At 42.8% G+C, this 13,007-nt stretch overlaps 1 protein-coding gene across 1 annotated transcript in view; it reads left to right on the top strand.

Annotated features, from left to right (window-relative positions):
• The first annotated feature begins 221 nt into the window (after window positions 1–221).
• Window positions 222–13,007, top strand: part of DGKA (diacylglycerol kinase alpha) — a 117,461-nt gene continuing 104,675 nt past the window's right edge. The window contains exons 1-4 of the mRNA XM_082245738.1: window positions 222–278; window positions 2,112–2,202; window positions 2,345–2,412; window positions 4,382–4,523. Of these exons, the coding sequence (XP_082101864.1) occupies window positions 237–278; window positions 2,112–2,202; window positions 2,345–2,412; window positions 4,382–4,523 (343 nt within the window). The 5' untranslated portion in view covers window positions 222–236. The remainder of the gene's footprint in view (window positions 279–2,111; window positions 2,203–2,344; window positions 2,413–4,381; window positions 4,524–13,007) is intronic.

Below are 13,007 nucleotides of genomic sequence, written 5' to 3'. Positions count from 1 at the left end.
TCAGGAAAAACCTGACAGGCTGGTTGTACACAAGGCCTCCCCATACCTGGATCAAAATTGTTGGACTGGTCAAATTCAATCCAGGTATGGCCAGCTTAAGAGTTGTTACCAGAACAATAAGTGAGTATTAACCTTTTTTTTTATTTATTTTTTTAACAGGCACCCCTTTTCTACTGGCACTTGTAGAAATTTTCTTTAATTTCCTATTGCACCTCCAAGACAGGAAAAGCAGAGAAATGTTCCCAAAAGGACGTGAGCAGCAAAAAATAACTAGACAGGTTATTTTTTAACCCTTCCCTACTCTATTCAATACTACATACTTATTTCGGCTATACTTTCACTTTACATTTTTCAAAGGCTTGATTAGTGTACAGATGTGGACTTGTAAAAGGCTTTCTCTGGTTAGTAAGCCTCCATTCACATTAGGTCGCTCCGACTTAGGGGTTGACCTTTGAAGTCGTGTGCAGCGCGACTTCGGCACGACTTGCACGGACTTCACATAATGGAAGTCAATGCAAGTCGCCTCCAGGTCCCCCCGAAGTAGTACAGGACCCTTTTTCAAAGTCGGAGCGACTTGTGTCGCTCCTATTAGAACGGCTCCTGTACTACACAATGGGAGCGTGAGGACCGCGACTTGTCAGGCTGACAAGTCGCGGTCCAAGTCGTACCAGTGTGAATGTGGTCTAAGGGTTATTTTGTAGAACAAAAATGTTATATTTACCATATTTAGAAGTAGTAAAATACCTACTTTTTGTTGAATATGGGAATAATAGCGAAAAGTGGCATTCCAGCTACTGGAAGCAAAAAGGTCTAGAGCAGCCTTTCTCAACCTTTTCAACACAGAGGAACCCTTGAGATAATTTTCAGGTTCCAGAGAACCCCTGCTAAAAATGACTATATTTACAACTCATGATACATTAGTGTGATGGTCAGTGTGATGAATGCTCCTTATACTTGTGGACGCTGGGAAGAATTACCTTCTTCCAGATGGCTAAAAAGATGAATGGTGTCAGGAGGAACTTATCTGAGAGGAAACTGCCCATTGCTCAAGGAACCCCTAGCAACCTCTGAAAGGAACCCTAGGATTCCACGGAACCCTGGTTGAGAGAGTATGGAAAAGCATCAGTAAATCACTCAATTATTTTATGTCAGATAATTTAGCATACTTGCAAATGATGATTACAAGAGACAGCCATGTGTGATGATGAATAGAATTATCGCTGACTCGATCACTGTAGCATTACTGCTTGTGCTGTGACAAATGACTGCCACTGCTGGCAGAGACGTATATTACTGATACCTGGGAAACCTCTTTTCTGCTTGTAGATATCACTGTGTCTGGCAGACGTTGATGTGACATCCTGTTGCTTAGTACATGTTGATCAGATTATGGCAGATGTGCACAGCTTTACATATTTAGCTTTAAACTGCTTCTGACATGTACTGTATGTCGTAAAATGCCTATTTTTTTAGAGTGCCCTTTTAGGGTATTTATTGCTGCTGCAAATTATAAAGCTGTTAGCTGACTGTGCTCTGTACTGAAGGGAAAACTCTTAAATCATTAATCTGTCTCAGTTCAAGGCTTTTTTTTCCCATCTGATCTCTTGTTCTGACATATCTTTACTCTGTCATCCCATTCCCCTCCTCTGAGTTCTGTATGTTTCTGCATTTCATCACTACTGTTTGCTGGATTGCTCTTACTTCTATCCACTTTCTGTGCCCGACCCTGTCTTTATTTCACTTGACATTTCTTCTCTTCCGTATCATTTATTGCTGATTTTATATAACACAGGCGGCGGTGCAGTTGCTGCAGTACATCTTTCCCCATCCAGTGTGTGGATCAGCTCTCCCCTTCTTGCCTCCCCCTCTCTGTCTCTTTTCTGTCACCCTGCCACTCAATCTGTCTCTGTCTCATTATTGCAGCAGGACAGTGGCTCTGGAAAACTCGGGCAGAATGTGTTAGATCAGCTAATATGTAATCCAAGGTTTGAGCCGTAATCACACACCCCATTCATCCACAAGCAGCTTCTACCCTCTCTCTTTATCTATTTCTCTCTACCCTTCCTTGCTTTGGATCATCTGTCTCACCGCGTTTTGCTGTGTTGCCGCAGGGCTGTCGCAGAGCCAGAATGAGCGAGGAGAATAAGGAGTGGGCAATCCTGAGCCCAGAGGAGTTCACCCAGCTGCAGAAGTACATTGATTGTGAGTAAACATCTCTTCTCCCCTTCGTCAGCATAGACCTGCATCATCAGTGTCTTACCATCCTGAGGTTTCCTGCAAGAAGACTACAGACAAATTATACCCGAAACACACATGTTGAAATCAAATGCTATTTTGTTTTTAGATAGTACCAAAAAGGTTCAAGATGTTCTGCAGGAGTTTTATGGAGATGGCACCCACCTGTCTGAAGAGGTGAGATATTCAACACATTTCCATTTTTTTTTTAATATACATTTTAGTCATTGCTGTATGTACAAATCTGTAGAAATATACAACCCCCTCTGCAGCTATTTCTTGCTGTACTGTCATTGCAATTGCTAGGATGCTTACCAATTTGCGGTAAGCTAATACATTGATTATTTTCATCCCCTATTACAGTGATTACATCCCTAAGCAGTTTCAATTCCAATGTTTGCTTGGGACAATCAGTACTAAGGCTGGCCATACACTTTACAATTTTCTTCCATTTTCTTTAGATTTACCCTTCAACTATGTCATGCAAGAGCCTCATATTATATGGTTTTGGTGAATCTAAAGGAAAATTAAATAAGAAAATTGTATAATGTATGGCCAGCCTAAATTATTCTTATTTCCTATGCCTTTGTATATTTATCAAGGGCACCCACCTGATTTACATATGGAAAGGTTATACATAATTATGTTCCTACATGTATTCATTGGAACGATCTATACTATAGGAAGACAGAGTAACATTCTCATGTCCATAGCTATGTATACTCTGTAGATCTATACAAATATAAGAGCACAGGGTAGTATTAATACAAAATGGGACATATAGTCCTACCACACAAAACTTTAATTTCATAATGATTATGAAGTACAGATGAATGTGTCCATGTAGGTATGGTAAGTCTATAAAATTCCCAAAACCATATATAATTTTTTTAATGTCATGTGCACACGCTGACCCAGTGTTTGCTTGTGCGGAAAAATGTTAATAGATTGTATTAAAGATAAGAATGATGGTGACAGTGAGCTACAGAAACTAGAGGAAGTGTCTGTTGCTAATTATAACGTAATCTATATATTCAGCTTAAAAATCTTCCAACCAGCATTAGAAAATGCCAGGTGTGATGTCATTTGTTGGTGTGTTTAATACCCCTTCTTCCCCCAGCTTCAGGGTAATAGCCAACAACCCCCTTTTTTTTAAAAGCCTAGTTTTTCACATAATAGGGCCCACGATTGAGGGTTGTTTATATGTAAAATGCATAAAAACACAGAAATATTCAAGATATTTTGTAGTTCTGTTTAAATATGGCATATACTGTATGGGCAGCACAGTGGCTTAGTGGTTAACACTTGCAGTACTTAGGTCCTTGGTTTGAATCCCAACTGGGATACCTGCATGGAGTTTGTATGTTCTCCCTGTGCTTGCATAGGTTGGCGACAGGTACTCCCGTTTCCTCCCACACTACAAATACATGCTGGCGGGTTAATTGGCTCATGTTTACATTAGCCCTAGTATGTGTGAAAATAGGGACCTTAGATTGTAAGCTCCTTGAGCACGGAGTGATGTGAATGTATATGTAAAGTGCTGTGTAACGTGTTGGTGCTATATAAATATGTGTAATCAATATATCACAATCATATATATATATAACATAACGCACGCTGTATTCAGGGTTTAATGTGATGGATATCATCAGAAAGCATTTATGTTGTATAATAATTGTATTCTTCTATTGTATATACAGTATATTTCATTCAGATTTAGAATTCAGACAATTAAATCTTTTCAACTTTAAACCCAGGAAAGGCATAAGTCGTCTTAGAAATGCTTTTCTTTTACAGCACATATTAAATGTAATTTGCTGCAGGGCTCTGATAGCAATTAGTTGGGTTAGGAGTGATAAAAGAGCCTTAGTTGTGCAGTGTTATTTTTCAGGCGGCCTGTAGGATTAGCATAAAATCTCTAATGCTCATTTTTTTTATTCTATCTGATGGTTTTAATAAAACCACAAATCCAGAGTGGCTCCCTACTGGTTTCAGAGAAGGGGAAATGGATAAGAATGTAGATTTTAATGCTTGGCAGTGGAACATATTGACTACTTTGTTTTACCCTTGAGGTGCCAGTATGATGTCGTTTTGACTTGTCTGGAAGCAAGTGTGTGTTAACTTTTACTTTTCTGTTCTTTTACAGTCCATAGATTATGAGGGATTTCAGCGCTTCTTGAGAACATACCTGGATGCAGAAGATATTTCTCCTGATCTCTGCAAACGCCTGTTCATGTCATTTCAGGCCGCACCCAATGGTACAGGGGATCAGACAGATGCTGCAAAGGGTGAGCTTTAAAATCAAGGAATTAAAGTGATATTAAACCCAAAAACAAATATATGTTATATTGCAGCTCTCCAATTCCTACATGTATTCGTTTTGCCTTTTTTTAGGCTTTTTTTTTTTTTTGCTTTACCTTGGTGATCCAGTAAGTCAGTTTTTTTTTCTTATTCATTTAACAGACCAAGCTGTGCAGCTAAAGGGTTGAGACCATTTTACACTGCTTACAATGGTCAGCTTTTATTCATTCATGTTAAAAATTTTATTGTAAAAAAACAGTTTTAACTGCTTAAAAATAGGAGTTCAGCTTTAATTGTTAGCCAAGTCGATCCTTATTTTGCTGGTCCAACACCCCCCTCCCCAGGGCCATCTTACTGAATGGGCACACTGGGCAGTTGCCCGGGGGGCCCCTCTTGCCCGGGGGCCCCACCTTCCCAGCAACCCAGCCCCAGCCAAGCATTAGTCCCAATTCAGGTGTGCATCCCGCCGCCAAACTTAGCAGGTGGCAAGCGCCTGTCAGCCCTGCGCTGCTGTCAGGCCACTTGGACCATGGAGGGGGAGCCCACAACCACAGGAATGCCTGTCCGCCTCCACGGAAACAGGCACACATAAGACAGTCTAGTCTGACTCCTGTCCGTGTGTGTTCACCGGACCCAGCCGCTGAACTTGGAAGCTATCATTAGCCTGGCACTGCTGTACCAATAAATATAGCCTTATTGATAATTTGCATTTTTATTCTTGTGGGTGATAGTGTAGGCAGGGCCCCAGTGCACTGCATTGCCCGGGGGCCCTTTAATGCTCTTAAGATGGCACTGCCCCTCCCCCCTAATGAGAAAACAGCTGTCTAAGGATGTCTGCTGCTAAGAGTGAAGTGACAATAAGACAGGAAGTGTGTTACTGGCCGGATCATCAGATGAGAATAAAAGAAAAAAGCCTAGAAAAAGAAAATGAAAGCAGCCACCACTTTTTTGCTAAGATTGCTAAGTTTTTTTTGTATTGGGGTTTAATACCGCTTTATGTTTTGTTTACTTTGGAGTACAATGTTGTAAAATATTGATCTTGCATGCATGCAGATTCCTCCAGCACTATGGTGCTTACAACCAGCATCTGCTTCTCAGCACATTCAGTGATGTCATTGGTGCTTTTTCTCTTTGAACGTCTACTTCACAAATATGAGAAATGCATGTGGGGGACATCATCCTCTAAAAATAAAAAAAAACAATTCTTAAGCTGGCTCTGCACTGCGAATTTCTCAAGTATGATGACAATTCAGACTGCACTTTGTTAGTCAAATTGTGTAAAGGGTAAAGTGGAAGTCCAGGCTTAAGCTATATAATCCTAAACCTGCTCTCACCACCATTTTAAAGAGGTTGTAAACCCTTAATTTTTTTTTTGCAACCTGAAAGAGAAACACATAATGAGCTAGTATGCATCGCATACTAGCTCATTATGAAATACTTACCTTAGAACGAGCCCCCGCCGTGCCGCCCGCTTACCTGTATGATGGGCGACATGTCCAGTCACCCGTCTTCCGGGATCGCGGCATCCAGCCATCTGATTGGCCGGAGCCGTGGTGACGTCACTCCCGCGCACGCGCGCGGGAGCCAACGGTCACGGCACGGGGCTCTGAAGGAAAGGCACCAGCGGCCGTTCCTTCAGAGCGCATGTGCCAGTGACGTCACTGGCTGCATGTAAAGTAAATATCTCCTAAACGGTACATGTTTAGGAGATATTTACAGTACCTATAGGTAAGCCTTATCATAGGCTTACCTATAGGTACAAGTTACAGAGGAGGGTTTACTTCCTCTTTAAAGCTGGTCCTAGACAGTTCGAATCTTGGCTCAATTAACTTGGGTACAACCAGCCTTGGATTTTTCAGAAAAAGAAAATTGCTCCATCCATAGCCAGCTTTACTCCTATACTAACTAGCCTGTAGAGCAGTGGTCTCTAAACTTTCAAAACAAAGGGCCAGTTTACTGTCCTTCAAACTTTAGGTGGGCCGGACTATGGCCAGCAGAAGTAGAAAATGTCCTGGTGTCGCTGGAAGTAGACCGTGTCCCCTCTTTAGTATTTGGCGGAGAAGTAGTGTATTAGAGGAAGAAATAGTGGTCCGCTTTCAGTTTCAATGGCAGGAACTATGCCCCACTGTTATGGACAGTGAGTGAAATAATGCCCCAAGAGCCGGATAAAAGAAAGAAAGGGCCACATCCATCCCACTGGCCACAGTTTGGAGACCACTGCTGTAGAGGAAAAACATCTATACTTTCCTATTCTAAGGCTACCCTGGTCTGGTCATGTGATTGGCTCTCAGTGCTGGCTTCAGGGGAGAGGAGAGAGCAGCGGCAGTAGCTGCAATGCCTAGATCAGTGATGGTGAACCTTGGCACCCCAGATATTTTGGAATTACATTTCCCATGATGCTCAACTACACTGCAGAGTGCATGAGCATCATGGGAAATGTAGTTCCAAAACGTCTGGGGTGCCAAGGTTCGCCATCACTGGCCTAGATGGTGACATTACCCATAGGCTTACTATGGGGCATCCATTGTCGGCTGTCCTTCCTCTCCCCTAAAGCCGGAGATAGAAGCTGATCAGGTGAGCAGACTAAAGCGCCCTGAGAATAGAGTTAATAACTGATAACAAACCAAGCCACATAACTTTGTAACATCAGCATTTTCAGTGTCTGTACAATGATTGTACAATAGATTTCATTAAATGTTGCATTCTTCACCAAAAATACTGCTACCAGATGCATTGGTGATCACTGTGCTCAGTGCTGTTATAATCATGTGTCGGAGCGATCAGGAATGGATATACAGAGCGATGTATCTCATGGTAACTGCTCCAATGGCTATATTCAGTTTAGATAAAAGAAGCTCACCCACTCATGCACACCTGTCAAGTTAGGGAAAGCAGCTGTGTATATAGATTTACGGCATCCCCTTAGAGTTACATAGGCTGCCTGCATGCAGTACCTGGCGGCTCCAGCTGTAAAGGCAAATTATCAATTAATTCTGTATAGGCCCTTGTGAATGTGGCCTAAATGATTTCAGAAACATCTCAAACTGATCTAAAATGCAAGTATAATGCACCTGAATGTAAGCTGCATTTGCCAAATAAAACAAGCCCAAAGCCCATTGACACAAGGCATATAGCTGCTTAGACAGTGGTGCCTTTTATCCTCAAATTATAAAATATACAAAATGGTAAAGTGATCATTTATTAAAATCATTATATTTTTTCCAAAAGGTTTATGGTAAGTTTCAGTAGTACACAGTGTAAAGCAAGCATATATTTCAAATCGTAAATTTATCATAGGCAAATTAACTGCCACACATTCAAGAAAAATCGACACTATCATCTTCATGTCTGTAGCATTTGGGTGAAAGCAAATAAATGGGACAGAATGAGTAAAAACTGCCATAAACTTGGGGCCTTTAAAAAAAAAAATGAGTGAACAAAAATGGAATTTGGAATTGTTGACCATTGTTTCTCTTTTATTCTGTGGGAAAATGAAACAAGTAATCTAGATTCGAGAAGCAATAACTTGGCTTTTGCTCCTGTTTTATTTTCTCTACTTTTTTTAGTGCAGCTTGCAGGAATGACAACACAGCAGGAGCCATAGAGAGGATGGATAAAGTAATTTCCTTTTTTCCCAGTGTAACAGCATGCTTGCTATCATTTTCAAGTTATTTCCAGGGACACTTTAGAACTAATCTGGATGGTGTTGCCATGCATGGTTATTGTCTCTGAAAAACACTAAATATTACAGAATCACCTCGTTACAAGACACAAAACTACAACAAGTGTGTTATGCCTTATAACGATCTTTATTTTCAGCCGTGTCAGAAATTTAGCCTAATATCTTTTTCATAGGTATTAGGCTCCTTTCACACACTCCGTCCGTCGGACGGAGTCTGTTTTTCTCAGCGGGGGATCGATCCGCCGATCCCCCGCTGAGCAGGAGGATGACAGCTGTTCTCCGCGCTGTGTGCGGAGACAGAGCTGTCAGTTCCCCATACATCTTTATGGGGGAAAACGAATGGGAACGGAACGTCGGTCCGTTCTCATCCGATCCGATCCGCTGGATGGATCGAAAATAGGGTTTCCATCCGTCCAGATTTGTCGGATCGGATCAGATGTTAGCGGACATGTTTCCGCTGACATCCGATGCCCCATAGGAATGCAAGGGGGGACCGTTCAGATCCGCCAAAAAAACTAACAGGCAGATCTGAACGGTCCACCTGTGTGAAAGGGGCCTAAATTGGAAAAGCCCTTAGTTTGGAGCTGGTAGAAGTTCCTTCACATACATTGTGCCAATCAAAGATCTACATTCTTAGCCGAGGTTCACACTAAATGCCGGTTTGAAATCAGTTCAGCTGAACTCGCACGATTTCAAACCCGCATGTTATTCTGACTTTGGGGACGATTTGACAGATATCTGTGCGGGTTCCTGCACAGATGTCTATTGAAATCGCCCCCAAAGTCGCCAAAAGTAGTACAGAAACTACTCTTGGGAATGGGTGCAACGCCGCAAAGTCGGTGTCGCACTGATTTGAATGGTGCTGTTGCCTTCAATAGGCTCCAATTTGACATACGATATGACATGTCAAATCGCATTTCAAATCGGCCCGATGTGAACAGGGGCTTATTGTTAGTGGAGTCTGGGTGGCAAAGGAGTTGGAAGGATTTTTTTCTGTGTTCAGTTTGTTTCCCATTAATGGAAGTCTATCAGTAAAGGCTTTTTTGTATATTTATGTCATTTGAGCTGATAAAAAAGAATTCTGTTATTGTCATTTTTATCCTAAAAACTGTTTTTAGGAGAAGTTTAAAAAATATTTTGGCGCAGGCCTGTTTTCTTATTGCACAGTATCTTTCCTCCTTAGTGCAGTACTAGTGTTTTACTGATCCTCTTACTTAAAGTGATTCTAAAGGATATATATTATATTATATATATATATATATATATATATATATATATATATATATATATATATATATATATTTTACAATAACAAACATGTTATATTTTACCTGCTCTGTAGTTTTGCACAGAGCAGCCTGGAACTTCCTCTTCTGGGGTCCCCCCACCTGTGCTTCTGCCCCCCCCCCCCAAATGCCCCCGTAGCAAGCTGCTTCCTATAGGTACACTCGTGCACTCTCGCTCCCAAAATGCACTGTGTTTGTCCATTGATGCACATATTGTGGCTCAATCCCACCCCCCACTCTTCTAATTGGCTGCGATTGACAGCAGCAGCAGCCAGTGGCTCCTGCTGCTGCCTCTCCGTCCTGTGAGGAGAGAAACCTGGGAGAGCCACTGCTCCCGTGCACAGAGCTGGATTGAGATCGGGCTCAGGTAAGTATAATGGGGGCTAGGGGGGGAGCTGTACACAGATTTTGTTTTTTTGTTTTACCTTATTGCATTCTATGCAACAACCTTTTACACTTTAAGCCTTGCAGCCTATTCAAACTAATTTAAAGCATTACAATTTTATAGTTTGACCTGATATCTCAGCAGCTGTGCAGTAAGGCTTCTGATAGAACAGATGGTCACTAGAAATAGAATTTATGTGTATTTTTGCATTTATAAAATGCTCTATAGTAGCTCACTTGATCTTTTTCTCTTCCACTTGGCTGCAGCAATCAATTTATTAAGAGGAAACCATTTTTCCAGCTGAGGAGACAAAGAGGGATTGACAGCGAATAGGCTTTGCAGGAGCTCATTTGATGAATAGTGTCAGTTCAGATACAGGACCAGTGATGCAAGTTAAACTCAAATAGTGGATTTCCATCCTCTATTAAAACTAGTTACAGTGATGCTATATCTTGATGTGCAGGAGATTTAGTTTTGCGTGCTAAAGCCAGTAATATTTTTCCAACAAAGCTGCTAAAGAATGTTACTTTAACTCTGCAATGGACCATTAGGAGTCATTTATTGGTTTATTTATGCAAGTTGAATACTGCCTTTGCGGTGACTGGCTGCAGCATTGTGCCTTCCTTTACACACCGAAGAGTGATCTGAAAGTGAGTCCGTTTATATCACAAATGAGAGCTGTGATAATGCAGAGCCATTATGGCTGGAGGTCCAGAAGTGCTGTTTTACAGTGGCGTCCTTGGGGGTCAGAAGCAGGCGGCTGAGCCCCAGTTTATTAATATTAATGATGTTTCAACAAAGGTGCCTTTGTCATTGACTGAAAACCAGGTACAAAAGAGACTAGAGAAACCTAATGTAAACAAATCACTAGTTCCAGATGGCCTACACCTGTAAGTACTTAGGGAACTTAGCTGAGTTATATCCAAGCTACTATATCTAATTTTAAAGACACCTTACTAACTGGTACTTGGCGTAGAGCAACTGTGGTATCAATTTACAAAAAAGGATTGAAATGTTTACCAGGTACCTAAAGACCAGTCAGCCTAACATCAATAGTATGTAAGTTATTTGAGGGAATGTTAAAGGACTCTATACAAAAATGTTATCTTCAATAAAGGTATCATAAGTAACAACAAGCATAGATTGATGAAAGTCTATTCTTGTTAAACCAACCTGTTATGATTCTGTGAGGAAATAAGAGAGAAATTGGATGGTGGTCCAGTGGATGTTAGGGCTGCTGAATATAATCGCCGAATCGATGCATCGCGATGCGACCCTTCGCGATTCTGCATCGATTCGGGGTGGTTGAATAATCGAATACCTAATGACGTCACTTCCGGGGGCGGGGACAGAAGTGACATGGCGGCCCTGGCCAGGCTTGTGGGATACGGAGCTTCTCCTCGCAGCGCGGGAGAGGAGAGGAGGAGAGCGAAGCTATCAGTGCTCTCTCTGGCCCCGGGATACACACGGCACGCCCATTTAGCACGCTGCTGCCCGACCGCCCGCTCTGACAGCCCAGCGGCCCGAAGTCACGGCCTTCCCAGCTCGGTACACTTCTGGTAGCGGTGCGGTTCTCGGCAGACAGCCTGAGTTGACCGCAGGGGAGCGAGGAGGCCCTGCTTTCCGCCTGTACCGTGCACAGCACTAGTCCGAGCTCCAAATTCCCGACATGAGGCTCATCACCCAGGACCTGTCCGAGCCCTACTCCATACACCTACCGCTACTTCATCCACAACTGGCTGCAGCTCTGCTTCCTGGTAAGTCGGGGCACTACAGGGTCCAGCATTCCTCCTTACCAGGGCCTGCTATAATACAACTAGGGGCACTACAGAGCCCAGCATTCCTCCTTACCAGGGCCTGTTATACTACAACTAGGGGGACTACTACAGACTCTGTAGTCCCCCTAGTTGTTGTATAACAGGCCCTGGTAAGGAGGAATGCTGGGCTCTGTAGTGCCACTAGTTGTAGTACAGTAGGCCCTGGTAAGGAGGAATGCTGGGCTCTGTAGTCCCCCTAGTTGTAGTACAGTAGGCCCTGGTAAGGAGGAATGCTGGGCTCTGTAGTCCCCCTAGTTGTAGTATAACAGGCCCTGGTAAGGAGGAATGCTGGGCTCTGTACAGAGCCCAGCATTCCTCCTTACCAGAGCCTGTTATACTACAACTAGGGGCACTACAGAGCCCAGCATTCCTCCTTACCATAGCCTGCTATACTACAACTAGGGGGACTACAGAGCCCAGCATTCCTCCTTACCAGGGCCTACGGTACTACAACTAGCATTAGGTAACTCTTCTAACCTGATGTGGCCTGCTCTACAGGGGGATCTATGAGGGGACCTGCTCTACTAAAGGGGGATCTATGGGGGGACCTGCTCTACTAAAGGGGGGTCTCTGGGGATGCTGGCCTGCTCTAAAAGGGGATCTATGGCAACCCTGCACTAAAGGGGATCTATTCCATAGATCCCCCTTTAGAGCAGGGTCCCCATAGATCCCCCTTTAGAGCTCAGTTCCCCTGGATCCCCTTTAGGACAGGCCCAGGCTCCCCATAGATCTCCTTTAGAGCAGGGTCCCCATAGATCCCCCTTTAGAGAAGGGTCCCCATAGATCCGCCTTTTGAGCAGGGTCACCATAGATCCCCCTTAGGGGGAAAAGGGTCCCCATAGTAATCGTGATGCATCTCGGAATCGAATCGTATCGAATTGCGACCCTAATAATCGTAATCGCATCGAATCGTGAGGTAAGTGAAGATGCGCAGCCCTAGTGGATGTACTTTTTTCTAGATTTTGTATTTGATACTGTACCTCATAAAGTTTTAATTTATAAAATAAGTTCTGCTGGAGTTGATGAAATTGCATGTGAATGGTCTAAAGTTGACAATGGTGTGCCCCAGGGTTTTGTCTTGGGGCCAGTGCTGTTCAATTTGCTTATTAATTATATAAAGTTTGAAATCAAGAGCTCAATTTTAGTCTTTGCTGACAATACCAGATTATGCAGAGAAATAACGTTGGCACAAGATGCAGCATCATTACAGGAAGATCTTTTAAAAATAGGGGTTTGGGCATCTACTTGGCAGATGAAGTTTAATGTTGAGAAATGTAAAGTTATGCACTAGTGGCCAAAAA

Source organism: Pelophylax lessonae (genome assembly GCF_965119305.1).
Source record: "Pelophylax lessonae genome assembly, chromosome: 2".
NCBI classification, from domain to species: Eukaryota; Metazoa; Chordata; class Amphibia; order Anura; family Ranidae; genus Pelophylax; species Pelophylax lessonae.
Note: the sequence above shows the minus strand (reverse complement) of the source record. Positions and strands in the feature narration are given on the sequence as shown.